The sequence below is a fragment of the Plutella xylostella genome, chromosome 8 (assembly GCF_932276165.1).
Source record: "Plutella xylostella chromosome 8, ilPluXylo3.1, whole genome shotgun sequence".
NCBI classification, from domain to species: domain Eukaryota; kingdom Metazoa; phylum Arthropoda; class Insecta; order Lepidoptera; family Plutellidae; genus Plutella; species Plutella xylostella.
The window spans coordinates 10744953-10771878 of NC_063988.1; the positions used below are offsets into that span (position 1 = coordinate 10744953).

The following is a 26926-nucleotide window of genomic DNA, read 5'->3' on the forward strand; positions in this document are numbered from 1 at the left end:
TCCGCATCGCGCCGCGGCGCTTTGGGCGGCGGCGTAGACTCGTCCAAATCCGAAATATCTTCCTCGTCGAAGCCGAGCCGCCGAGAACCATGACTACGTTTAGCCATTGCCGAAGAAAATGCGTTGAAATTCAAAAACCAACTGAGGGCGCGCGGGCAGTCGCACGCTATTTATAGCTTACCCGCACCTTGCAATTAATGGTGGAGAGAAATAAATGGCGCATATTTTATTTTAAATGTGACCCTTATGATGCCGAAAATGCAGAGAAAGTCAAAATGCCTATCTCACAATGTTTACATAGGTTTCAGACAGGCTCAGACTACATAATATGACATTCATGATAGGATAACCGCACGTTATTCTCATAGTCGAGTAAATGTTAGTCTATTATAATAGTCTCAAACTCAAAACTCCTAGACCTTAGAGAAAACTTAAACTCAGAAGACGGACTAGGGAGACGGCCTAATATTTATGTCATGCAGTTTAGTATTATGGGCTGATGATGATGAACATACTCTTTTACTTGTAGCCTTTTGGTAATTTTATTAGATAATGGTTTCCAACTGTTGTTGTTGTCTGGCTGTTGACGACATTTCGCTCCATGTTGTAGTAGTTTATTTATAAACACTTTATTGTACACAAAAAACTGTATAAATACATCCCAAATGAAAAACACAGTAAGTGCATATAAGGGCGGGCTTATTGAGAAAAAGCAATTTCTTGATAAAAAGTAACATTATTAGCTAATACTGTTGGTTAAAGCACAAAGCAAATCTTTGTGGGTTAAAGTGACCTAACTGCGATGCCGAAGGTCACTGGTTCGATCCCCAGTTGGGCCAGATACTTGTTTAAAGACAGATATTTTTACACGCGGCTTGCTTTGTGTTCAATGTGTGCTTTTGGTGTCGTATGGTCGAAATGGCTCTTGAAAGAATTAGTTATTCTTAACGCGCCTAATTTCACAAAAGACATTATCTTTTTTTAGCACAGATTACTAAATAGTTACACCAATAGTTTGTTAATAACCATACCAGATATTATTGGAAAAACACTGAAACAATAGCTTCTCCTAGCTCAACGAAGAATAGGAAGATAAATTTAAATTATCTCTTATATTGATTGTACATAATACTCATATACATAATGTATTTGCAGTCGCAGTGCCACGCTTGGCTCTTGAAAGTATCAGTTCAAGATTTACTATTGACACAATAAGTGTAGAGGGTGGTTCTTCATAAAGGATTATTATAAAATTATATTTACATTTAAATTTTATGTAAAAATATATTAAAATTCTACAGTAAAAATAAACTGTTAATTTTTTTTGGCTTAGAATATTAAAACAAAACATTAAAAGTGATTTGACTTTTTTTAACGTAAGTAGGTATAATAATAAAAACAATGATTATGGACGCCCTGAAAAAGAGTGAAGTTGAAAAACCAGGTAAGTTAATTATTTAACTACACTGAAAAACATCTTAGAAATACAGTTGGTATTTAGTTACAGGCAAATCAAGTTAAGTTTTAATTGCATTTGTAGTACCTACGAGGTATAATATTATGTGCATTTACAAGAAAGTTTTTTTATCCATTTAGTTCAGTTGACTCCAGGGGTCATCAGAAACAACTTTTATTTTATCAATTTAGAAAATTTGCATAAAACATGAATTACTTTCTTCCTAGAAAGTTTGTCGGTTTTGAGCATGTATGTATGGGTATTCAAAATCATCGAGCGACACTAACCACTGCGGATAGTTTCAGTCTTGTAGCCCTTCGTTAGCGTTACCACTCCCCTTGTAACTCATCCTAACTATGTAACTATCACGACCAAGGTTTCGCACTTGTATCACAGTGCACTATTCCAGCTCATTGCACAGTGCACTACCCTGCTTCAACAGTAATGACAAAAGTACAACCTACTATTCCAGCGTCATGCCTCGGCGTGCGGCACGTGCAGGTCCTACTGCTGTTCCTGGCCATGCTGCTGGCGCACAGCATGAGGACCAACCTCAGCCTGGCCATCGTCGCCATGACCGACCCCAGCAGCGAAGATGTATGTACCTAGCTTCTTATTCTAACAGCTTGTTCAATGATTATAGGTATACAGGATGTTGCAAAAAGGATATACTAAGACATAACATGCTGCACACGTATGTTTTTGCTTAGTATACCCTTTTTGCAACACCTTGTATAATTGTATATTGGTCACTGTGGTTAAAGTAAACGTCGTGGTTGCTGAATTTTCAGGATACGCCGGACTTATTTCAGGAACAGATGATTATGTTATTTGAGAAGGTACCTTCCGTACATTTCCTTTCTCGTAAGTAGCTTAGAGTTCTGAACAGCATAAACCCAATTAATGTGTCTTGATGTACCTAAGCTACACATAAGTTTTAGTACTTATTGCATAACACCTGCACTGCTGAAGCCACCACCGCATCTCCGGAGGCCACCACCACCACCTCGGAGGCCACAAACAGCATCCCGCTGGCCACCACTGGACTCTCGGGGACCACCACCATCCTCCCGAGGGCCACCACCACCTCGGAGGCCAAAAACAGCATCCCGCTGGCCACCACTGGACTCTCGGGGACCACCACCATCCTCCCGAGGGCCACCACCACCTCGGAGGCCACAAACAGCATCCCGTTGGCCACCACTGGACTCTCGGGGATCACCACCAGACTCTCGGGGACCACCACCATCCTCCCGAGGGCCACCACCATCCTCCCGAGGGCCACCACCAGCCTCCCGACGGCCACGCCATCCTCAAGGGTCATCCAGAGTAAATCGGCTACAGCAGATGTTTTTCCGACCTCCAATAATAAATTACATAGGATACCCACCTATGCTCAGGCAGCTAGTAGAATAGTAGGTAATAAGCAGTTACCTAAGATGTCACCCACTTACTTGACAAGGCTTACTACTGATACAAGTAGTAGCAGTTCAGCCAAGGATTACAGCACAGTTGTATACTCCGATAGGCTTGGCAAGGATTTCGGGCACATGTTGGGTAATCATGTAACTGGAAATGTTGTTAATCATTGTTATCCAGAACTTTCATTCGCACAAATAGTACAACTGATTTCAGAGAGGTCGTACACCGAAAAAACTACTATATTAATTATGGTGGGAAATAGTTTAGGTGTGTCAAATTCTGATATAAATAGAAGTTTTGCTATATTAGAAAGCATTCCTGCAAAACATATATTTGTTTGTGCATTTCCTTATTCTTGCACACTGCCTGACAAATACAATTATATGACATGTAGCCTAAATAAAAATATGTACAATGCGTGTTATAAATCTGACTGTATCAATTTCTTTGATACTAATTTGTATGTAGATAATTTTAAGTTGACCTGGGACAGTTTATTTCTGTCCTTAAATCAGAAACGACGTTTAGCTACAGAAGTAGCTCCTCTTATTAACTCAGTTATAAGCATTATAACGAAGAAAACTTGTGTCCCTATTGACACCGTCAGTAGTAATACTGAAAATAGTACAGTAGATTTAAATTAGATTTTCAGACAACGGGAGAGCATCATAGCGTTGATATAAAGATTGATTCAGTTCACTGCTCTCTCGGCTCAAAACTATCGAAGGACAAGACATTTAAGAATGAATTTAAATTGGTACATCAGAATATTCAGAGTATTTCTTCTAAATTGTTAGAAATAGAACTTTTTTCGGAAAAATTTAACATTGATTGTTTATGTATCACAGAACATTGGTTAGACGAGAATAAAATGATGTTCCAATTAAAAAATTACAAACTTATAAGCTGTTTTAACAGAAATATCAACGAGCATGGTGGGTCACTTATATTTCTTAAAGAAAATTGTAAATGTAAAGAACGAAAGGATATAGTTGCTCTTTCTGTTAAACACCATATAGAAATTTCATGTGCAGAGCTTAATAAGTATATAATAGTATGTACCTACAGGCCACCTACTGGTGATTTTATTACCTTTGAGACTGTCATGGAGGATGTTCTAAGGTTAGCTTCCAATAGTAAAAAGGAAGTAATAGTGTGTGGTGACTTTAATGTTGACCTATTAGGTGACTCTCCTAATAGGTCGAAATTGTTGTTACTTTTTAAATCATTTAATCTTTTTAATGTTTTTCTGGAACCAACTAGAATTACACCCACGTCAGCCACTTGTCTAGATAACATATTCTGTAACTGTGAGTTTAAAGACAGTAGTGTGATTAATTGTCTGAGGTCAGACCACAGTGGGCAGACCATTACCTTAGTAAACACTGACAAGACAAATAAAACTAAGGTGAGATGCAGACCAATTACTACAAAGAAAATTGACAATTACTTGAAGAAACTAGACGAAAAACTTCCGAATGTTAAATTAGATTGCAATTCTAATGAGATGTATAGTAACTTGTTTAAGATAATAGCTGATGAGTTTGAGAGTAATTTTGAAACGAAGGAAGTTTTGATTGACAATAAAATTAAATTTTGTGACTGGGCTACAGAGGGTATTCGCAAAAGCAGGGCGACATTATATGATCTGTATGAGATGAAAACATTCATACTCCGACCTGACTTTCAATCTTATGTGAAGAAATATAGCAAGATGTATAAATGTGTCTGTCACTGTGCGAAGACAATTTTTATTAATAACAAGATTAAAGACTCTGCTAACAAATCTAAGGCCGTTTGGACTATTATTAATAACGAAACGGGGAAGAATCGAACACGCGAGACAAATTTATCTTTGAAGGTAGGCAATGACATTATAACATCGAATGATGCGGTGGCGAGGGTCTTTGAAGAGTTTTTTACGAACATTCCTTTAGAGACTACGTGTAACCTGGATTCTTCGGCTGCAGCAGCTGAAACCCTGACGAAGGAGAACGCACCTTCAACCGATAAGGAATTTAAATTCAGATATATTAATACATTAACTATTATAAAAACATTTAAGTCATTAAATATGAAGAAAACTGAAGACTTGTGGGGAATGTCAGTTAAATTTGTTCTTTCTATTATTAATAAAATCGCCCCAATTTTAGCTAACATCTTTAATAAATGTATCGCTGAAGGTGTGTTCCCAGATCTTATGAAATTTAGTAAAATTATACCTCTGTTCAAAAGTGGGGATATGGAGGACCCTGCAAATTTCAGGCCTGTGTCGGTTCTTCCAGTTTTGAGTAAAATATTTGAGAGGGTCATACTCAGTCAGATGCTTTTGCATTTCAATGATGCTCGATTGTTTCATAGCCAGCAGTATGGTTTTACAAAAGGCAAATCAACAGCCGATGCCGGTACTGCGTTGATTAAGCACATATTTGACGCCTGGGAAGACCATCACGATGCTATTGGAGTCTTCTGTGATCTGTCGAAGGCGTTTGATTGTGTAGACCATCAGACTTTAATTTCGAAACTTAGATACTATGGAATAGGAGGAAAGGCTTTAGATTTGATATCTTCATATTTAGACAAGAGACAACAAAGGGTCGATATTAACAATACTAAATCACAGGGGGCTCATGTAAAAATAGGCGTCCCTCAAGGATCTATTCTAGGACCATTTTTATTCCTCATTTATATTAATGACTTGCCTTTTATGGTTGAAAAATTGACTAATATAGTTTTATTTGCTGACGATACTTCTTTGCTTTTTAAAGTTAAAAGAAGAGAAAATAATTTTAATGAAATTAATTCAATTCTCTCTGACATACACGATTGGTTTACCGTTAATAATCTTCTATTGAATTCTAAGAAAACGAAATGTATTAAATTTACACTGCCGAATGTTAGACAATGCGATACTAACATTATTCTAGATGGGAATAAATTGGACCTAGTTAATGATACTGTCTTTCTTGGGATGACTATAGATTCAAAGTTACAGTGGGGACCTCACATTGAAAAATTGTCTGGAAGGTTGAGCTCCGCAGCTTTTGCTGTACGGAAAATTAGACAGCTGACCGACGTTGAAACCGCCAGATTAGTTTACTTTAGTTATTTCCACAGCTTATTATCGTATGGCATTTTGCTTTGGGGTAGAGCAGCTGATATTGAAACTATATTTGTATTACAGAAAAGAGCCATCCGCTCTATATACAAACTTGGTTCCAGGGATTCATTGAGAGAACTATTTAAAGAAATTAACATCCTTACAGTTCCATGTCAGTTCATTTTTTCCAATTTAATGTATGTACGAAAGAATATTTCAACTTTTGATACAATTGGCAGTAATCATGACATTAATACTAGGAACAAGCATAAGCTGGCTTTTCCAGCGATGCGTCTGGCGAAAGTTAATAAATCGTTTTTAGGGTACTGTATTAGATTTTATAATAAGCTTCCAGCAGAAGTTGCTCAAATGCCAGAGAATAAGTTTAAGTGTTACATTAAAGAGAAACTCAGTAAAAAAGCTTATTATAAAATTGATGATTACTTAGAGGACGTTAATGCATGGCTGTGATAAGTAGTTAGCTCTGCTCATATTATTATAATAATAATTATTAAGCTTATATGTATTGTATACCAACTAGTTTTAAGTCTTTTTTTGAAAAGATGGCTCAGGAGTTTCTTGCCTCCGTTCTTCTCCTTAGACAGAAAGAGCCCCCCCTTATCCGAACGGAGAGTAATTTGTAAAAATTGACGTTCATCAGAAAATTTTATATTTGTAGGTACGATGAATAAAAAATTTTGAGTTTGAGTTTGAGTTTAACAACCACTAACAATACAATATACTAACTCGTGACAACGTTGAATGGTCTATCTGCTAGTCATTAAAATGACCATACTGTTACTACTAGTATTCCCAATGGTGGCACCTAAATAAATCTCATATTGGCCTTAGGCCTAAGAGATATTATGCACGTGAGTTAGAAACACAGATCAGATAATTGTTACTAACGTGTCGAAGTATGTAGCACGTGCGTCTGAAACTCATTTTATAATCTATAGATGTCCCCGCGCGCTTCGCTTCGCCTTAAAAAGTTTTCCCGTGGGAATTCCGGGATAAAAAGTATCCTATGTTCTTTCCCAGGGTCTCGACCGTATGTATACCAAATTGCATTCAAATCCGTTCAGTAGTTTTGGCGTGAAAGAGTAACAGACAGACAGACAGACGGACAGACAGACAGACACAGTTACTTTCGCATTTATAATATTAGTTAGGATGTCAATCTCATAATATTGCGTTGAGTACCACTTAAGATTATTGTGTAATATCTGATAGTAGGTGAGAGTATTGTGGATGATAATGATCTCTTAGATACAAAGATACTTGATATCAATGCCGTTAGTGAATTCTTCACAGGGGTAGGTTCAGGCACTTGGCACAACAGTTAGGGTTACTAACCACCGCGCTACACACATGAGCTGATCTGCTCTATAGAGTCAGCATTGTTGTCAAATAATTAAGCCAACCTTAAGCTATAGAAATAAAATTAATGCCTATGAACTCCCTGTATCTGCTACGACTTTTAAAATTTTCTCTATAGAAACTTTGTTACTTGCGTAACTTTACTGTTGGGAGTGAATTTTGCTACATCCTTTACTGTATTATGATTTTCCCTATTTATGCCAACCCCATTTATAAAACTGTAGCAATCTTGCCAAGAGTTACAACCCTCACAATCAAACCCTTCTCCTCACCAGTCATTCGCATGGGACACCCAGCTCCAAGGCCTGATCCTGTCGTCCTTCCTGTGGGGCTACGTGGTGCTGCAGGTGCCGGCGGGGGAGGCGGCGGCGCGGTGGGGGGGGAAGCTCCCCATGTGTGTCGCCGTGGGGGGCAACGCCGCCGTGTCGCTTGTACTGCCGGCGGCTACTTATTATGTGAGTGTTCTTGATGGATATTCTGATATGATTCTTAAAACATAAGTATCATGAAAGGAGAATTTGCTCATGATGCATGTAGGTAATGATAAGCGAGCATATATAATGCGTTCTTGCTGCAATAGCCCAATAGCGATGGAGCAGCATTGCGTGGTTTTGACAAATTCCACCCGCGCTTTCACCACGCAAAAACGAGGCCTAATAAGTTTCTCCTGCGCATTGGTCTAGTAATGGGGTTCCTTGTGTATGTCATGTATCTTTAAATTATGACTACCATATCCATAATGGTATCGGAGCAGGCATCGTCAAATTAATTTGTTTTGCTGCAGGGCGGTTGGCAATTCCTCTGCGGATGTCGGGTGCTGCAAGGACTGTGTCAAGGGTTCTTGTTTCCCTCAACTCACTGTCTCCTGTCAAAATGGGTGCCGTTAGAAGAAAAAAGCCGTCTGGGAACCATGGTTTATGCAGGTGAGATTTTTATACTGTCATTGCATTTTGTGTAAGGATTAACTATACAGAGGTAGGTATTTTAGTAAATTCATAGGTAGTCACGATAAATGCACGTGCAGAAAGCATTAACGTAGATTTTCTTGGACAGATAAAAGTCCCTATTAATTCACATGCTGAGCTGCTGCTTTCTTGACACTCTGGACAGCGACCTTTTATATTATTACTCTTTGTTTTCTATTATTATCTAGCATGCCAATTAAATAATTCTTCATCTCTTCATCAAGGTGCATCCCTAGGCACTGGCCTGCAGATGCTGGCGGCAGGGTTCACGGCACGGTACCTGGGCTGGGCGGCCATCTTCTACATCAACGGCTCTCTGGGCGCCGCCTGGACCGCGCTCTACCTGCTGTACGGAGCCGCCTCGCCTGAGGACTCCAAGATTATCAGCAAGGAAGAACGGGACTATATACAGGGGTCACTTGGACATGTTGAGGGACAGAAGGTAGGTGTTCTTTGTCAGTGTTTTGGTCTATAGTGAAGGTCCTATAGGTGTATAGCCTTTTTTCCCATGACCATCATCATCATCATCATCATCAAAACTAGATATAGGCCTCTTCTAAGGCTTCCTGAGGTCATTGGTACAGTAAGCCGGACGTACCCTACACAGTGTGTGTTCTGTACTTTTGCAAAATGTGCCATAAGTATATTTGAATGAAATATGAAGATTATAGATAAACCCAAGTACAAACATTCTAAATCAAAGTTATATCCAGTCATTGAGATTTTCATATTTCCCTTTAGCATTTATTAATTATCCTTCCAGGACCTATATCATTTTCGTTTCAAAAGACCATCTTCATTACTGACTGAGTTCGTAGAAACCTCCGCCGCCGTGGAACGAAATTGCAGTCGCAGTATTAATATTGAATTTCCAATTACTGTACTACAGCTTCACTCCTAGTTGTAATTCTTTTTTTTGCTGACCATATTAAAATTTAATTTTACTTGGCTTTCTCCAGCTCGCTCATATTTTAAGGTATTCACATTTTGTACCATTGCGTATTGTTCGACGTGGCCAAGCACTTCAATATAACATTTTCAACTGAAAAATACTCCCGGTATACTACAATTTGAAGTACGTACTTATTTAATATTGTATGCTTTTCTGCAGCAATATCGTAGCACTATGAAATGAGTGAACCGAATCAAATGCGTTGTAAAACTTGTTAATTTGAAATTAAAAGTTTATTTTGCTAGATTTTATTCAAAACCTTTGTGTATTAAACTCGTATCCCCTGAAGGTTTAAACTGAGAGCAGTGGCTTGGACCATTTTTCATTCACGCTGGTCGACTGTCTGTGGGTTGTTGGATTCACTGTAATTTATAAATTTCTAAAGACTGCATTGCTACACGCCAGGAATTAAAACGACGCGAAGGCCGGCCTCTCGAATGAGAGGTAGAAATTTATTCCGTTACACCGCCTGGCCATTGAATACCAGTATACTACCACTCCTGTACTTCTATCCTGGTCCACCAACCCACACTAGGCCAGCGTGGTGGTCTAGGCCTAAAACCCTTCCTGTAAGGAGACCCGTGCCCCAGCAGTGGGGACATGAAAGGTCGTGATGATGAAAATTCTACCTCTATAACACTATGTACACTTGAACATTTTTCTTTTATATTAAAGCTAATGAACGACATAGGTACTGACAAAAACTCAAGTGGCTCCCAATTCGCCTTCGACGGAATACTCACATACTTTCACTACTTTATTCGGTACTGTTCAATCCTTGTTCCCCAACATACCTTAAGGAGCGTTTTGAGTTGAGATGCTCTACACATAGCCGCTCACTACGTTCATCTCATAACCTTCGCCTTCATGTTCCATCTTGCACAACTGTGTTTTATGAGGGCTCATTCACATTTCAGGCTGTTAAATTATGGAACGATCTGCCCATTGAAATCAGACTCGCACCCTCTCTACCATCCTTCAAAAACAAGCTCCGACAGCACTACTTAAATTTATCTTTCTTTCTTTCTTTCTTTCTTTCTATCTTATCCTGATTAGAATGCACCAGCAATTATTTATATATTTTATTTTATGTATATTTATGTACCTATTATTATAGAATATATAGGTATATATTTATTATTAACTATGTAGGTTTTATATATTATTATATGTAGGTGTTTACATATCGTTTATACTTTATATTAATGTAGTTTATAAATATCTCTTATTTTCACACGCTACCCTTTTTCATTATTTCTATGTCCTTTCAATTTGGTTGTCTGGAAGAGATTACTTTTAGTAATAAGGCCGCCGTTTGTGCTATTTATTTTCTGTTCATGTTTGTAATACTGTTTCTTTTTGTGTGCAATAAAGAGTATTTTATCTTTTTTATCTTTATCTTTACTGTTTAGCTTAACTGTCTGATAAATTATGTACTTACTTAAGTAACCCTAAATGCTCAAAATGAAAGACTATTTAGTAATTAATATTCGGCTCTTTTTGGTCTGTAATAGTTTATTAGAGATAACTAGCATAGTATATGTCTTGTAATGACTGTTTGTGGCCAGAATAAAGAAAATAAAATAAAATAAATAAAATAACGTGTATATCCCCCACAGCAAGTGGCGACCCCGTGGCGCTCCATGGCAACCTCTCTGCCGTTCCTGGCGCTGCTGGCCGTGCACGCCGGGCAGACGTACGGCTTCTGGACGCTCATGACCGGGATACCCTCCTACATGAGCCAGGTGCTTGGCTTCGATATTGGCACTGTAAGTTAATATGACCAGAGTTTGTGGTCGACATTAGGACTGTAAGTTAATAAGACCACAATATTTGGTCGACATTGGGACTATAAGTTAATGAGCCAAGTAGTCGGGGTGGAGACCGGGAATGTAAGTTATAAATAAGTCCTACTAACAAATTTTATGCTTAAGATGACTAACTATCTCTGCAGTGATCTGGTTGGTAGAACTTAATTAATTTGTATCATCCAGACTACGTTCGTTTGGCGTTTGACAGCCGCACACTAATAGATGGCAGTAATTAGTTCTTGTTTGTGACATCTTATATAAATTCCCCACGGTGCAGCTGGTAATATTCTGATTATGTTATAATATTATTAAGCACTTACTTACTTAACTTATGTTCTTTTTTAACCGCAGAATACTCAGAGTGCCCCATTATTTTTGATAAATATCAAATAGATAGACATAACACTATATTACAAAACTTTCATTTTTGTATTTTGAAACACTTTACATAAGTACATCAGTATGTATTAACGATGAGGTTCCTGGTAAAGGTACTGTTGCTGTTCGCAGATACACTGAAAGCTGATTCCCAAATAAATAAATACAGAAAAAGCTGATACAAACAAATCGCTGGTTGAACTATTATCCTTTAATTCTACATAATCAGTAGCGTTTTATTATTCGGGGAAAAACTACTTTTAAATTTTATTGTAAGTAATAAAAATAGCATAAATCATGAACTTTAAATATTTGCGTAACTAAATACACGAGTACATAAAAGTTGTTTTTCAGAATGGCGTGATATCAGCGCTGCCGTCGTTAGGGCTGTGCCTGCTGAGTTTCCCCACCGGGTTCCTCTCAGACCTCGTGCTCCGGCGGCGCTGGCTCAGCGTCACTGCTTCACGGAAACTGTTCAATACTGTAGGTGAGTGTACAACTTGGGCACTTTTAAAATACCTGAAAGCATTTGTGAAAATATCAATATAGATTCGTAGACAGTTTGGTATAATAATAATTATTCGTGGGTGTGTGGTATTTAGCTCTACATAATTAAATGTTAAAATCCGTTTTTGTAATCAATCCAAGTATTAATTCCGTAAACCTTATAAAACGGTTTGCTTTATTGATAAAATAGTAAATATAATAGATTTCTCATGTAACATATTTATTATTCAAATGAAATGAACTTGATTTGTGAAACAGTACCTATCATAAAATATAATGTTAATTAGTTGGTATTAGGTATAATTTGAACTCCACCTCGTAAATATTCTCTTCAGGTCTGTGGGGCCCAGCGCTGGCGCTGATTGGTCTGTCGTACTCCGGTGACGTCACGACGGCCGTCGTGTGTCTCGTCTTCTCCGTGGCTCTCAATGCTGGAGTTATACCGGGATTTATGGTACATCCCTAAAATATCATTAGCTTTGTTTGCCGTACTTACATCTGTTGGAACGGAATCTATGACATTGTTTTTTCCGGTGCTATGTAAAATGGTAAACTAAGCTATGGTAGCTATCGTAAATTACACTGTGAAACCGTGAAAATCAAACCACAGAAAACTAGAAACTTAAAACAGATGTTAAGCGTGTCCAATATCGCATTGAGTTAGTTGTTTTACTTTACTTTTTTCTGTTTTTTTTTTTGTTTTAATACAGCTATAGAAATATCCTTTTTGGTTATAATAGCATGAGTTTTATATAAATAATATTTTTTTTATGAATTTAACGCGTTAGTAGCCCGGAAAATGCTAGTTTTCAAATAATAATAATATGTGGGGACATCTCACACACAATTAAAATTGATATATCTTACCTTACCACACATAGACACATCATTTATTTAAGAAACAAAAAATATGTATTGTAGTGCCAGCAAAAAGTCTCTGCTCAGTATGTGCTGTATAGCGCTGGTAACTCTACCATACATTGCAACAGTTGGTGCACCTGGACATGGCTCCAGCCGTGGCGGGCCCGCTGATGGGCGTCACCAACGGCATCTCCAACGGTCTGGCCATCCTGGCGCCACTCGTCACCGCCGCCATCTTGGACGATGAGGTACGTATTGAATATACAGGGTGGTTGGGAAAGTTGAATGATAACTCAGAGGCTCATTCGGGACATATTTTTACGATTTTCTATTGTTTAATTTTTATTTTTCTATTGTAACATGACCATTTTCTATATCTGATGCCTCCTGACAAGTTATAAGTAAAGTTAAATTCTACAAGTATATAATATATATATATATATAGTTAGGTATTTCAAAGGTCGTTGTTATGTAGGTAAATATACCTACTATGTATAGGTATGCGGTATGCGTCACCCTACATCTGGATGAGGACAGAGAGATTTGTAGCACTGTTTTTATGGAAATATCATTCCTAAAAGAATTTTTAAAAGGTCGTAACAACCTAGCCAGTTATCTACAAAGTTGTAAAAATAAATAAATCCACCGCTCGCCATAATTTTCCCTTATTAAATCCTATGAAACAAAGAGTACTCAAAAAGTTGCCTATCTCTGCTTCAGCATAAAACATTTTGGTGATGACCATCAAGTTATTTAACTGCTTTTAAACTCGTTTAAATAAGTTTTTATTGAATAAGCACTGCTTAGATATTATACACGTAGGTATAGTTGTACGTCTGTTACTGAGTTATTTATGCTTTTGATAAACTTTTTCGGTTCGGGTGGCTGATTTTGACGGGTCAGATAACTTTGAAAACTGAAGAAGATTTAGGGATTACGTAACAAAAGTTTGAAACCACTTACTCAATATTAACGACTGAACTTTTTCGTACCTTTCGCAATGAGATTGCTGTTTTTTCTCGCCAGCTACTTTGTTTTTTGAAATAGGCTTCAAATACAATAATATTCAGAACATCATCGGGTCGGGTCGGCAACATCACATCTCTCATGCGTGAGAACGCGTAATTGAAGCAAAGTTTTATGTCAGAATCCTTCCTTTATTAACTATACCTACCACACTTTATAAGCTAGGGGCAGTGTCACCACACTACAGTGATCTCCACTCCACAACAGAACTAATAATTATAATTTATCCATAGACCGACCCCCTCCAGTGGCGAAAGGTGTTTCTCCTGTCAGCACTTGTGTACCTGATCACCAACGGTTTCTTCCTGCTGTTCGGCACCAGCGAGCGGCAACCCTGGAACGAACCAGCCGCTACCAGCAAGTGCCAACCCTGCCAGCCCGCCGCTGACCCTGATCGGAGTAGCAGTGGTAAGCGTCCCTGGACACTGTGAGAGTTGCATTTTGTGCATTATAATAAAGTAACTATACAGATTAGAATACTAAGTGAATGTAATAACTCGGTAACTGTTCAAAATAGTACTTTCTTATAGTAAGTAGAAAAAGGGTGACTCAGTAGGTCATTGAACTATTGTTCTATGACTTTATAGAGGGAAATGCAAGAGTTTGAGATGCAATAATCATCATTCATTACACTCACAATTCAGTACACTTCATTCATTCATTACACTAAAAATTCAGTACACTCACAAGCAATGGAAAAGTGCCCGTGACAATAGCACCAAATTACTCCTAGACGGAAAAGACTAGCTTAATGAAGTTGTATGGAATATTTAACAGCGCATCGGAATATTCCCTTTCGATTTTCATATCCTGTTGGTATTTTGGAAACAAAGTTAATAGGTAATCGGATTTAATAAAGTTACAATTGTTATCGACAGAAGAACAATTCCACACCAATTTATTAAAGTGGCTCTCGAGTTGTAATCCTTGTGTTTGTTATCTCGGTCTAGTTTCGCATTCCTCGAGGTACCAGTTTAACCTTGCATTTAATACCTGTGCTCTTAATTTAGGTCATACCTAAATGGTTTGTATAGATTCTGTCTATTACACTTAGATCGTTAGATATACCTACAAACAAAATTACTGATTACGAATAAAATTACGACCGAACTTATTTAAAAAAAAAAAAAAAACACGCACTCACGCCTTGTACTAATGTACTCCCTTGCGGGGTAGGCAGAGGTGCATTGCTGCACCCACTTATTTCTTGTTTTCTTTTGCAGATACGGCTACAGCTCCAGAGAAAGTAGTATAATTTTATTAAAAATACTATCTCGTTACAAGACTGTTTAAATAATACCATTATTTATCTAAATGAATAAATAAATAAATAATAAATTAACTAAATACCTATTTATTTCAACTGAGATTTTATTTATTTCCTCTCGGAATGAAAATAATGAGTATGTTAACTATTGCATACAATTATATTATAGTAAACGAGCAAACTAAGAGTGTAGGTAACGTTCTAACGTTGCACTGAGAAATAATGAAGACAATGCAATGCTAGAAATGATTATTATTACAATACCAGTCATAGTGTCCCTTCTTAATCTTCGTACCATATCTTACCGGAGGACGGCAATCATTTGGCTTATTTTCTCTCTCGAGTCAGCTGCTCGGAACAGCAACATATTATATTTACTCTCATAAAAACTACCCCGAGAGTTAGTTAATTTACTATGTCGCGGGAAGCGGCGGCCGTTTGAAGCCAGACCTTTAGTTTTTCCTTGAAAACCTCCGCAGCACGAACTAAAAACAAAACCTCAAACAATGTAACAAAGACGCTACTTATGCAGGCGATGCTGGAGCTCCGAACAACGCCGTCTGCATTCTGTGGAGGATAAAAAGTAATATCTATGCAAAGTTACATTACACTCTAAACAGGCCGACTCGAGTCCGCTTTTTGACCATGCCCTGGTGCAAAAGCATAGTAAGCCTAGTCAGAGGTCTTCGGACAGCTTGAAAATATATGACAGTCGCAAGGGGGTCCACCAATAACCAGCACAGGGCCTGCGTGGTGGATCAGGAGTAAAACCCCGTGCCTAAAATTTACTACCATTAGAAATAAAAATCACTACTAAAATCATTATAATATGTAAATTTTATAAGTAATATTATTTACCTATATAAACGAAGTAATTTTAATGGCGTAAGTTTTTTCTCATTCCTGACAGCCACGCATAGGTGTGGTTTGCTTCTGACGTCTTTAATTTGTTTATACATTCGTGAAACAAATTCCCTGTTTTTTTTATATAATAATACCTATTTAACAGACATGCCCCTAGAAACATAGCCAGAAAACTGGGGATTCTTGTTGAAAAATCCAACACCAGTTTTTGTTTAGTGTTTCAGTTGTTCGCTCCATTAACGTACTGGGATTGTTTTAGAAACAATGTAGAGCTTTGCTTTTTCTCATTAGGTATGCATTTTTTATATTTTTCATGTCATATTCTTGTAGTAGAGTCATAATGCAAGGGTAGCGCTTTATGGAAAAGCCTGCCTAAAGACGTAAAATAAATAAATTTAAATACACTTTTGTACTTTGTCAAACTACCTACAAAACAAAACGTCAATTTTTTAATGGATGAACAAGCAGTTTGTGAGTTCATAAGTGTGTAGCTACTTATGCAGCTGATTGTACATAAAGATAGTTTCATAGACATAGTTAGGTATCTGTTTCATTTCAAAGTAGAGGCAGTAGGCCGGTCGATGGTCCTTTCTGCCGGAAATCCATTAACGGGTCTCGTGGTGACTTTTATTAGTAAACTTCAGCAGGTAATAAAGATTGATGTACCCCACTTAGGAACCACTTCAAATCTTTCCAACGAATGCGTTATTTTTGCAATAAACATGACATGTAAACTACATTTAAAACACTATTTTTATTGTAATATTTACTTTATTGTTATGATTATTCTAGCTTTTTTATTCTTTAGTTTTATTTTTTATTTTCTTTAATTCAAATATACCTACACGTATACAAGCCACATATGAGTCCCACAATCAGGAGGCAGTGACGACGCCGCGCAGCCTTCTCGCCACGATTTCAGCATTATTCTTTCGCTTTTATGGGGTTACTCTACATAAAGAAAAACAAAGTTTCAGAGCGCTGCTGTGGGAGCCACGACTCTATCTCGTTGTATTAAACGTGCCGATTGCACCACAGCTCTTGTTCGTTAGTTTTTCGTCATATAGAGTGACCCCCCTGATCTTTATCGGTAGTGTATTTATTTTCGCAAGCGCGAGGAGCATTTTTCACGAACATTCGTAGTTTTATATTTTTTGTACTGAAGCCAGTGCTCCGTAACTACCAATAAAATATGGGGTCGCTTATAATGGCCGCATTTAAATTGATTTACAGCCATTTATAGAAAAAGATTTTGCATTCTGGAAATAGTCAAGACTGCCTGATATGGAACAGTACGAGTATAGTGGGTATCTTTCAAAAGTGATCCTTTTTAGCTTTGATTATATCAATAGGTATTAAAATATATTGCTATAAACTCGAACTTCGAATCTCTTATAAATAATAGTGCAGTTGGTTCTTAGATGTTTAGTTGATACAAAACATTAGTTAAAGTATCCATACACATTACAAAATATAGAAAAAAATATTATCAGCATATGAAATGTATGGATTCATGATTTTTGTGTTTAAATAAGTAAATGGTTCCTACACCAGTAATCATTCAAAAAGAAACTTAATTGTGCTATTATTTAATACAGGGATACTTTCATCATATTTATAAAGAAATCTGCAGTACTCAACATTGACAGTTTCCTTTCTCTGATTCTTATAAAATCGAGTTCTACAAAAGCTCGCAAAATGCCTACTTGTTGGATCATTTCCGTTTTTAGATAGGAATGAAGATCTTACAGGAACTACCACGCCAATGACCTAATAGAATTCCATTATTGGGCCTTTTCGTCCGTAATTAATCGAATAGTACACCACGTACCGCCCCGCCCACCCAGTCATCCTACATTCTTAAACGAGTGTACCTAGTGGACAATTAATGTCTATTTTACTATTACAGTGTGTTTTCGTCAGCTAAGGTAATGGATACAAATGTATTTAGAGTTAGTGTGTAGTTAATGATTAAAATAGACATTCGAACATAAGTAGATGTGTAAAAGCTGTATATAATATAATAGTAAACTGTATGAATCGTCGAGAGATAAAGAAGATAAACAATTTAATACACACACACTCACGCCTTGTACTAATGTACTATTGTACTCCCTGCCAATTTAATACACTGACAATAAAAAAGAATATAGGAAACAATAATAGAATACAAAGCAAAGTATAAATAACATAGAGGTTGCTGACCAAAGCCTCAAAAAGGCATGTTAATCGTCTACACCATGTATCGCTATATTTTATTATTTTTGATTAACCCGTTAACTGCCTGAGCACGAAAAGTCCAAGACACAATACAATTTCAATTTCGTCTGATTTGCCGATAAATACACAACAACGAAGCTCATCTCAGTATTCCTCACGAGACCCAGACGATATGAAAGAAAAAATCTTGTTTATTTCCCAAAGAAATGAATCCGAGAGAACCCCATAGATCTTGTGGGCTATTTGTATGCGAGTAGGTGACACATATGAGGTGAACCCTTCTCGGCGACCCTCTTGACCCCCTGCAAATTTAATAAGCTGCTCTGCTGACACCGATGACTGCCGTAGGGGGGTCAATCTATGTCTACAACTGAGTTTCGAAAGGCTGCTGTACTAGCCACGACCTATACTCTAAAAGTAAATATAAAAAATGCCAAGAAAGACATTTTCAGAGGAAATTGCATTTCTGTTATAGGTATTAGGAGGTAGGTCCAAAAATTTTAATAAACATGACGAAAAGATTGTCCTAGCACTTTGTGTTAACGTGTTTAAACAGAAGGCTAAGACGCTAGTTAGCTCAAGAAACAGCCTTAAACGTACCAATTACATTACATCATTCGATCATGATTTTTTTGCCATGCTAGTCTAACCCTCTAGGAAATAGAAAGCGATTCGGCGGAGAAAACTCTGTAAATGTAGAACCAGCGGGAGGTACGGGGAACAGCTGCGGCCGGCGCTGATTGGGAACAATCATTCGGGTATCTGCTTCTGTATTTAATATTAACTTTAGCATACAAATTTATTTTTTATAAAATTGGCTTCTTCTTCTTCTAGTGTGGTCTACTACTGAAGGTTGGCGGTCAGCATTGCATACTCCTTTCTATTCTTCGCCAAGTAACCAATAAAAGTATTTGTAATTAAAATGCTATGTTTTTTATATACGGGTCATTAAGATCCCTTTTAAGTCACAGCACACAAAAAACACAACACACATTGAATACCAAAGTATTTTTTGTATATGAGATATTATTTTGTCTTTATACAATAACCTGCCTCGGCCGGCGATCGAAACCGCGACCAACCCTACACCATCCTGTCGGCAATTATGACTCTAATAATGCGAATGACTCTAATTCAGCGATCAAACAAACAGTAACTCACTAGATAACTGCATAATAGTGGACTGTATCGCCGGCGAAACCTGATATCGATGATTGATAACCTGCAGCAGCCTGTAATACAGCAAATGTGAATTATCTATGCGAGTCAGCAGGCTTACTCTACCTTCACATATACAACGTTAAAAACCCCCGAAATTCAGCACTAAAAATTCAAAAGTGATAACTTTTGTCCGACTAAGCCGTTTTTAAAACCCCACGAAAAAAGGGTTATAAGCTAAACTTCTATGTGTATCTGTGTGTCCGTATGTGTATGTGGTAGTTGTAGCTTCCAGACGGCTGAATCGATTTCGGTGGATTTCGATTGATGGTGATTGGTAATGTTACCCTGAGTGTTCTAAGTTCCTTATTTTTAACCGACTTCAAAAAAGGAGGAGGTTCTCAATTCGTCGGGATATATATATATTTTTTTATGTATGTTCACCGATTACCTACTCCGCCGTTTATGAACCGATTTTGAAAATTATTTTTTTGTTGTATTGGGTTGAGCACCCAGGATCATTTCATCATTTCATGGTATCATTTGCTCCTTACTTTTGATTGAAAATTATTGCAAATAAACTAAAAACTATAAAATAAAATAATAATAAAAAAAATAAAAAAACCGACTTCAAAAAACCACTAAAATGTAAGAAATAATTTAAGGTTTACACAAATTCTACTCGTATGTGACAGTACAAATATACCTAAAAAGAACAGTTCCTGCTTAGGTTACATTTTAGTGGTTTTTTGAAGTCGGTTTTTTTATCGAAATCGGCTTAGCCATTGAACAGTTATGCGCATTGTTGTGTTTAATATCGGTTTTAAACGTTGTTTAGATTAGGTAATTCGTAGTCTAGAGTGACCTCCGAGCTTGCACGGGCGGTCAGTGAGCAAATATTATTGTGCAAGCTCTCTCATTAGCGGCTGAATTTGGTTTGCATTTCGGTTTGTTACTGATGTTCTGTTATGTTACAAAGGTACTAGGTAAATGGATTTGTTAATGAATAATTTGTTTTAAATCTTGTTCCTATTATTATTTATCACATTGATACTAGGCATGTGCTAAGAAGATTTATAATATCATTATTAGAATTAGAATAATAATACCTAATTAATTTTAACTCAACTACTACATACAACATTGTAGAACATTCCATTTTCATGATCAATGGGTAGGGGCTGGATGCATGAGTTTCACAATGCAGACCGTACAGTTCGACAAAGCTAACTTCTCAACGAGTAAAAGATCGGATATGTAAGAGTCATGAGTGTCAAAGAATAATTTTATTTTTGCGTTAGCAGGTTAAACTTCTGTTGCGTTGGCACTTGTTTTTGAAGCAAAGTTATATCTCCAACGCCAACGTGCTGTGGGTAATTACTATACTACACTCAGAGCGACGTTAAAAGGTAAATACATCACGCACCTCTGCCTTCCCGCCTGAGTTTAACTAGATACCCAAGTCATTAGAGACCTGAAGTCTTAAATGATCTGTCGGGAGTTCCGCGGGCGACGTTTAATATTTATTATGTTGGTGAAGTTGAATCGCTGTCAACGGCGCGGGGAGGCGGCGGCGGCGGCGGCGGCGCGGGGCGGGCAACTTGTAATGTATGCTAATGGCTCAACACTGTACCGCTGTAAGTTTTCTTTACGCAGTTTTGTACAGTTTTGGAGGTATTTTTTTTGGGATTACTGTTACGTATTCTTGACTCATATTGATAACTATTGTTTAAGACTTTTTTGTTCATTACATCGCCCTTACACATTTTAAAATAATAATTTTGAAATCATTTTTTATTTGTACTAGTGCAAGTATTATTTAAGTTTTCTTTATATATATATTTTTTATGTTAGACAAATCCATTGCATAAGATTTTACTACTACGTTGAGTATAAACCGTTTCTACGTATATTTTATTCATGAGGACTAAAGTTGTCGACGTCAAAAATAATGACATCGTTATATTGAGATGTGTGTGTTATTGTGTCAAAGTGACACGGACCAATATAATATACGCTTCAGACACCTTTAAAAGGTGTACACATAAATATAATTTATAGATACCTAGATAGACATATTTAGAATGAATATTATTCCTTCTATGTAATATTTACTGGCTCGTCGGCCGTACCATCAGACTCAATAAAAAAAACTAAATATTGTATCTGGTGTACAAATGCCTAATTCCCCACGGACAATTCACTGAAAATTACACTCAATAAATCGAAAGTCCATTTCAATTATACCGGCCTCTATTAGAAAACCCTCTTCTCATTCACTTTATCTAGCAGAAAGCTTAAACACAACCCCAATTAAAATGAGAAACTGACCATTAGTTCGATAAATGTGATCAGAGCCTCGTTACCTCCCCCCTCCCCCCCTGCCCCCCGCCCCCCGCTCCGGGATTAAACATTGTTTATTGCGTGTGTTATAGAATGAAACACATTGTTCCAACTTTGTTCCGAAGTTAGAAGAAAAATTGGAGCTAAGATACGATACATAACTCACGCATGTGTGTGTTACGTAAGGCTTAACAGGGTAGGTACATATGTATATCCTGTTGTTTATGCAATCCACATAAAGACCGAGCCTATTTTTGATTAATTTCGCCAAAAGATCTACTACCGTACCACATAATTTAAGTAAGGCCAATCTTATAAAACATGTGTCAGATCCGTACGAGTACAATCCGTCATGTAAAACAAAAAATTATATCACAACCTTCTTACGTTGCTGCTATGTCGATTGCTAATGTGTGATGTTAGTTAGTTTATCACGGCATTTTAGTATTAGGCGCTATAGTGGGACTCGCTCATCTTTTATTTTTAAGTAGCTCTAGGACACATCTTCTCTACCCTGTAATACACCGCAACTATCACTCTCGCAACTCTCAATGCATGTAACCGTTACATACAACCCTATTCCGCCTAACCCTGTGAGTTCAGTCAGTGGGCCTCGCTCCGCCGCCGTGGGTAGTCGCAGACCTACGAAGGGACGGCATTCGGAATTCAAACCTCGCGATTCGAACTTCGAAGTGTGTTTAGAATAATTCTTTCTGACAGTGTTTTGTTTCGTGCGTTCTTTTCTTTTTCTTAGTGGCCATGTGTTTAGTTGTGTAATTTGGATATTGTGAAAATTTAAAAAGGTAAGTGGAGGTATGTTAGAGCTGACTGATAAGAGTCCAAATTGTGGCAAACTTTTAGTTGGATAAACTTGCGTAACATCGTCTTCAATGAACTTTTCGATTTTAACTTTGATGGCCGTGTGGTGTGCTTATGAGAAAATTGTTTCGTGTAGGTAGTTCATGAATAAATAAGAATTTTACCATAAATATTAAAATACTAGTATTATATAGATTAATATTATTAAAATTAAACATATCTGGCTACTTTCTTTTCTCGTTGGGATAAAATAAATTATATTGGATTTATATTTGTAATCATTTGTTGCATACTTTATTGTTTTTGTTTTTAAATGAAATATCTACTAACACTTGATAAATAAGTTAAAACTACGAGTGAAATAAATACAATATATTACAATTAATAAAGCGTAGTTTGAAAGTTTCATTGTTGAAAAGTTTGTCGCTGGACTGAAATCACTCATCATTTTCACGGTGCTCTATCGGTTTGTAGAATTTATGTGGAAGTATACAATATTCAGGAAACGAAAACGTTATTTTACAAATAACCTACATTGATTTTGTAACATTAGGGCTGGTTGAGTAAGGGCATGCAGAGTTTAAGAGCTTGAGAGCTCGATTCTACTTAAAATCTGAAGATTTATGATATTGTAAACTTTAATGTAGGTACTTAAAACTTATTTTGATGTGATTGATTTTTATTACAAGCAACGGTCATTATCATGTTAATATTGTCCAAATAGGTACATAAATCATACCAACCATAATCATTTCATCACAAAACTTTCCCGACAAACAGAATGTAAAATGTACTTCTTAGAAGCTCATGAAAAGCATGAAAGTACAATGAAGGTCAGTGCATAATTTGGTCTTTAAGCTATATTTTGACTTTGTTCTGACCGTGCTATTATGTTTTGTGGCCTAAGTGGCAATTGTGTAATGGTAATATCATGTATTTGTATAACTTAACCTTTCTTTAGATCTCATCATCATAATACTTAGTTTTTTTTATACTTTATTTATAACACACGGTAGGTACATCACTTTGACTTGTATTGTGATCTTTGATCCGCTATAATAATATTTTATATTCCTTAGCCCTTACTGAAAGGGGAAGGTTTAGTGCCATTGTCAGCCCTTCTGTGGAATCTTTCCAAAAGCCCGAAAATTTCAATATCATAATCGATTCCACGAAATTCTAGATAACAACTGTTGTAACAGTCAGAAAGTGATATTAATATCAAAAAACCTTGTTCCCCAACCGTCTCCTCTTCAGTTACAAAGGGCTCGAGCATGAAACAAAAATTCACAGTAATTCTGTGCGAGATGTGCAGACGCAAAGGATAGCCTTGTTCCTCCACTCGCGGCAGCACTCTTGTTTTTTCCGTTATTATTTTCAGCTAACGGCTTTTTTCACTACACATGTAGATATGAGTGGTTAGCTAATTGGCAAATGTTTGATATACAACCAATAATATTCTATTATATGGCTTTAATAGTGATTTTAAATAAAATGAGAGAGGAGGTATATATACTTAATTATAATTAGTACGCTTTAAATCTTAATAAATTAAATCCATAATAATCCTACTAGGTGTGTGCCAAGCAAAAATTCGGTGCTAAAAACAAAACACCTCCCAATCCTAACTAATATTATAAATGCGAAAGTAACTGTGTCTGTCTGTCTGTCTGTCTGTTACTCTTTCACGCCAAAACTACTGAACGGATTTGAATGAAATTTGGTATACATACGGTCTAGACCCTGGGAAAGAACATAGGCTACTTTTTATCCCGGAATTCCCACGGGAAAACTTTTTAAGGCGAAGCGAAGCGCGCGGGAACAGCTAGTTTAATATATTACTTAAATATTTTAATTAAACCCGCATCACAGAAAGCAACGGATGTATTTTAAATGATTAAAAGTCCGTTCGCAGTCCATCGGCCGAGTTGGTCGATATTGCCTCGGAGCTCAGCAAGTGACTGGGAAATAAAGCACAGCTGACAACCATTGTTACAGAAAAAAATGGCGGATTTATAAAACAAATATTTACCTACTCGTGGGCCTTTAATTTACTTAGCCCGTCTCTTAAATAAACTTTTTTTTTGTGTATGTGTCATGAATAAAAAGTAAACTGTTGGTCGTCCCTTGAGTCTCTCAACAGTTTTATCAGGTTAAACAAACATAAATCTTTGATAATATTAGTCTTAACCAAAAAAGAAGTACAATGTATACCATCGCTCTTACGGTGAAGGAAAACATCGTGAGGAAACCTGCATATTTAGATTAAGCACATCTAGATATGTGAACCCTACAACCCGCAGTGGACCAGCCTGGCGGGAAATGGTCCAAGCTTAGGAAGTCAGTTTAGACCTTGGGGATATGCACAAAGGTTCCACTCGAGAGAGTCGAGAGAGCCAGGTGCAGGTACTGACACCCCCACAGAGAATAGAATAGAATACAATAGAAAAGAATAGTTAACGGAACGAGAGTTATGTTGCAACGTCGATAAAAGTTGATCATTGGCTGGATATGATTGCAACCTCATTCATCTTCAATATTTTTTCTTCCCCGGCGGGAACGGGTAAGAAATCTATAGAAACCCCCCTGTGCCTATACTGGTAGGTACATACCTGTATTGCACGTTCATGTAAACGAATCAGCCACCGCACACAATGTTGCATGTTTCATGAACAAGTGGTCTGGCGGTTGCCACTTGATATTGTATGCAGACATGAGTTTTTAAATTAAAAACAATCAATACTTTTGAAATTGATGTTTTTATTAGTAAAAACCTATTTTAGCCACATAATTTACCTCTTTACACGTTGTAACGTCCTCACCACTTGTTAGTGGCCTCCTAGACTCCGTCACACGATAGGAAAGGAACTAAGTTATTTTATAATACACTGCCGGGCAATGTAAAAGTTCCACTCACAAAATTTTGACAACAAACGACCCCAAAAAAACAAAATATTACAAATTTTAGTTGGTTATATCCTGATGCTCTGTTAAATGCACTTCAATGTTGCAGAAGACGGCATTAAGTTAGCCTTTTCCGTTGAGAAGTAATTTGGTGCTTTTCTCAGTGGAACCTTTCCATTTCCCGTGAGTGCCCGTCGATACCAAGTAGACTGCAAAAACAAACGTACAGTTTTTTTTATTATAAAAACAACGTGCCTAATTAATAGAAGAATTAGTAGCAAGGCACCGACCATGTTAAAACATAACGTTCTTCGTTTGAAATGCAACTTTATGATTGGGTACGTAAATCTCTTTCACATATTCCAAATTATAATTCGACTTTCTACAGCTTTAGTTTCGTGTTTTTATTAACACGGTAAAAATATTATGTTTTATAGTAAAATATTGTACTAACTCTCTTATTTGTTAGTTTTATGTGACATAAAGAAGATAGAGTAATAAAAAATAGCATGTCCTTAAAGAATAAACAGTAAATCCAACCTAGTTTTCTTTATTAAGGAAAAATATCTTGTTTTATGTTGTTTTATCCGTCTGAAGCAAACTTAATGAAGTTTAAACATTTCATAACATTTATACAGAGTGACGAGACATAGTCATTCCCTCACTCTAAGTCAAGACCTATTTTTAGCTTCAACGTGAATTAACCTTTCTATTCTATTCTATCCTCTGTGGGGGTAACAGTACCTGCACCTGGCTCTCTCGAATGGAACCTTTGTGCATATCCCCAAGGTCTAAACTGCCTTCCTAAGCTTGGACCATTTCCCACCACGCTGGTCCACTGCGGGTTGGTGGGTTCACATATCTAGATGTGCTAAATCTAGATATGCAGGTTTCCTCACGATGTTTTCCTTCACCGTAATAGCGATGGTATACATTGTACTTAAATTCAGAAAAGAATTAACCTTATCAAAAACAATTAATTATTGCAAGAAGTGTGTTATTTTATGAAAAAATTTAATCCAAATCGATGAGAAGACTTCTCCAACTAACTACAACAAAAATCATCCTTTAAACCGTTTCTGGTTACCACAGACAGATAGACAGATAGCGAGTGTATAACATTTTTCTTTTTTTTTTAAGTGGGCTATATAAAACAACCATGACGAAGCAAATACAGTATACCTATACTTTCTCATTGCGAAAATCGTCCAGATACGCCTTAATGATTGACGCCCGCGCCCCGCACGCATAACTTTTACCGAAAATAGCCACCTCATCGCATATTAATATACTTCTATCCGATAAAACTGACGGATCTTTATAAGCTTATGGTTATTTAACGGTATACTTCTTTTTGAAAGTCAGTCATCATTACCATACAAATATGTGCAAATACTAAGCGCGTTTTTGATCGTTGGGTCTTCTACGATGGAAAATACTCTCGTATGTCATTTGTTTTTAAAGAATAATATGTTTTTAATAAAAAAACTCAT

The 26926-nt window shown here is 36.9% G+C and overlaps 2 protein-coding genes across 2 annotated transcripts in view; both read left to right on the forward strand.

Moving 5' to 3' along the window:
• The first annotated feature begins 1173 nt into the window (after positions 1-1173).
• LOC125488422 (putative inorganic phosphate cotransporter) lies at positions 1174-14304 on the forward strand. Its single transcript, XM_048622557.1, has 10 exons — positions 1174-1444; positions 1929-2053; positions 7634-7813; positions 8143-8281; positions 8548-8765; positions 10895-11044; positions 11819-11951; positions 12307-12425; positions 12961-13080; positions 14092-14304. Exons 1-10 carry the CDS (start codon positions 1402-1404, stop codon positions 14287-14289), a joined length of 1425 nt encoding a protein of 474 aa, XP_048478514.1. The 5' UTR covers positions 1174-1401; the 3' UTR covers positions 14290-14304.
• An 8023-nt stretch (positions 14305-22327) lies between these two features.
• Positions 22328-26926, forward strand: part of LOC105393477 (metabotropic glutamate receptor 2) — a 124490-nt gene continuing 119891 nt past the window's right edge. Inside the window, exon 1 of the mRNA XM_048622582.1 lies at positions 22328-22513. The gene's annotated coding sequence lies outside the window, so the exon portion shown is untranslated. The remainder of the gene's footprint in view (positions 22514-26926) is intronic.

Excerpts from the sequence above, each read along its gene's own strand:
- LOC125488422 (XM_048622557.1), top strand. The coding sequence starts at position 1,402 with ATGATTATGGACGCCCTGAAAAAGAGTGAAGTTGAAAAACCAG. Across the intron at positions 8,766-10,894 it reads GACATGTTGAGGGACAGAAG|CAAGTGGCGACCCCGTGGCG; the intron begins GTAGGTGTTCTT and ends TATCCCCCACAG. Across the intron at positions 11,045-11,818 it reads TTGGCTTCGATATTGGCACT|AATGGCGTGATATCAGCGCT; the intron begins GTAAGTTAATAT and ends GTTGTTTTTCAG.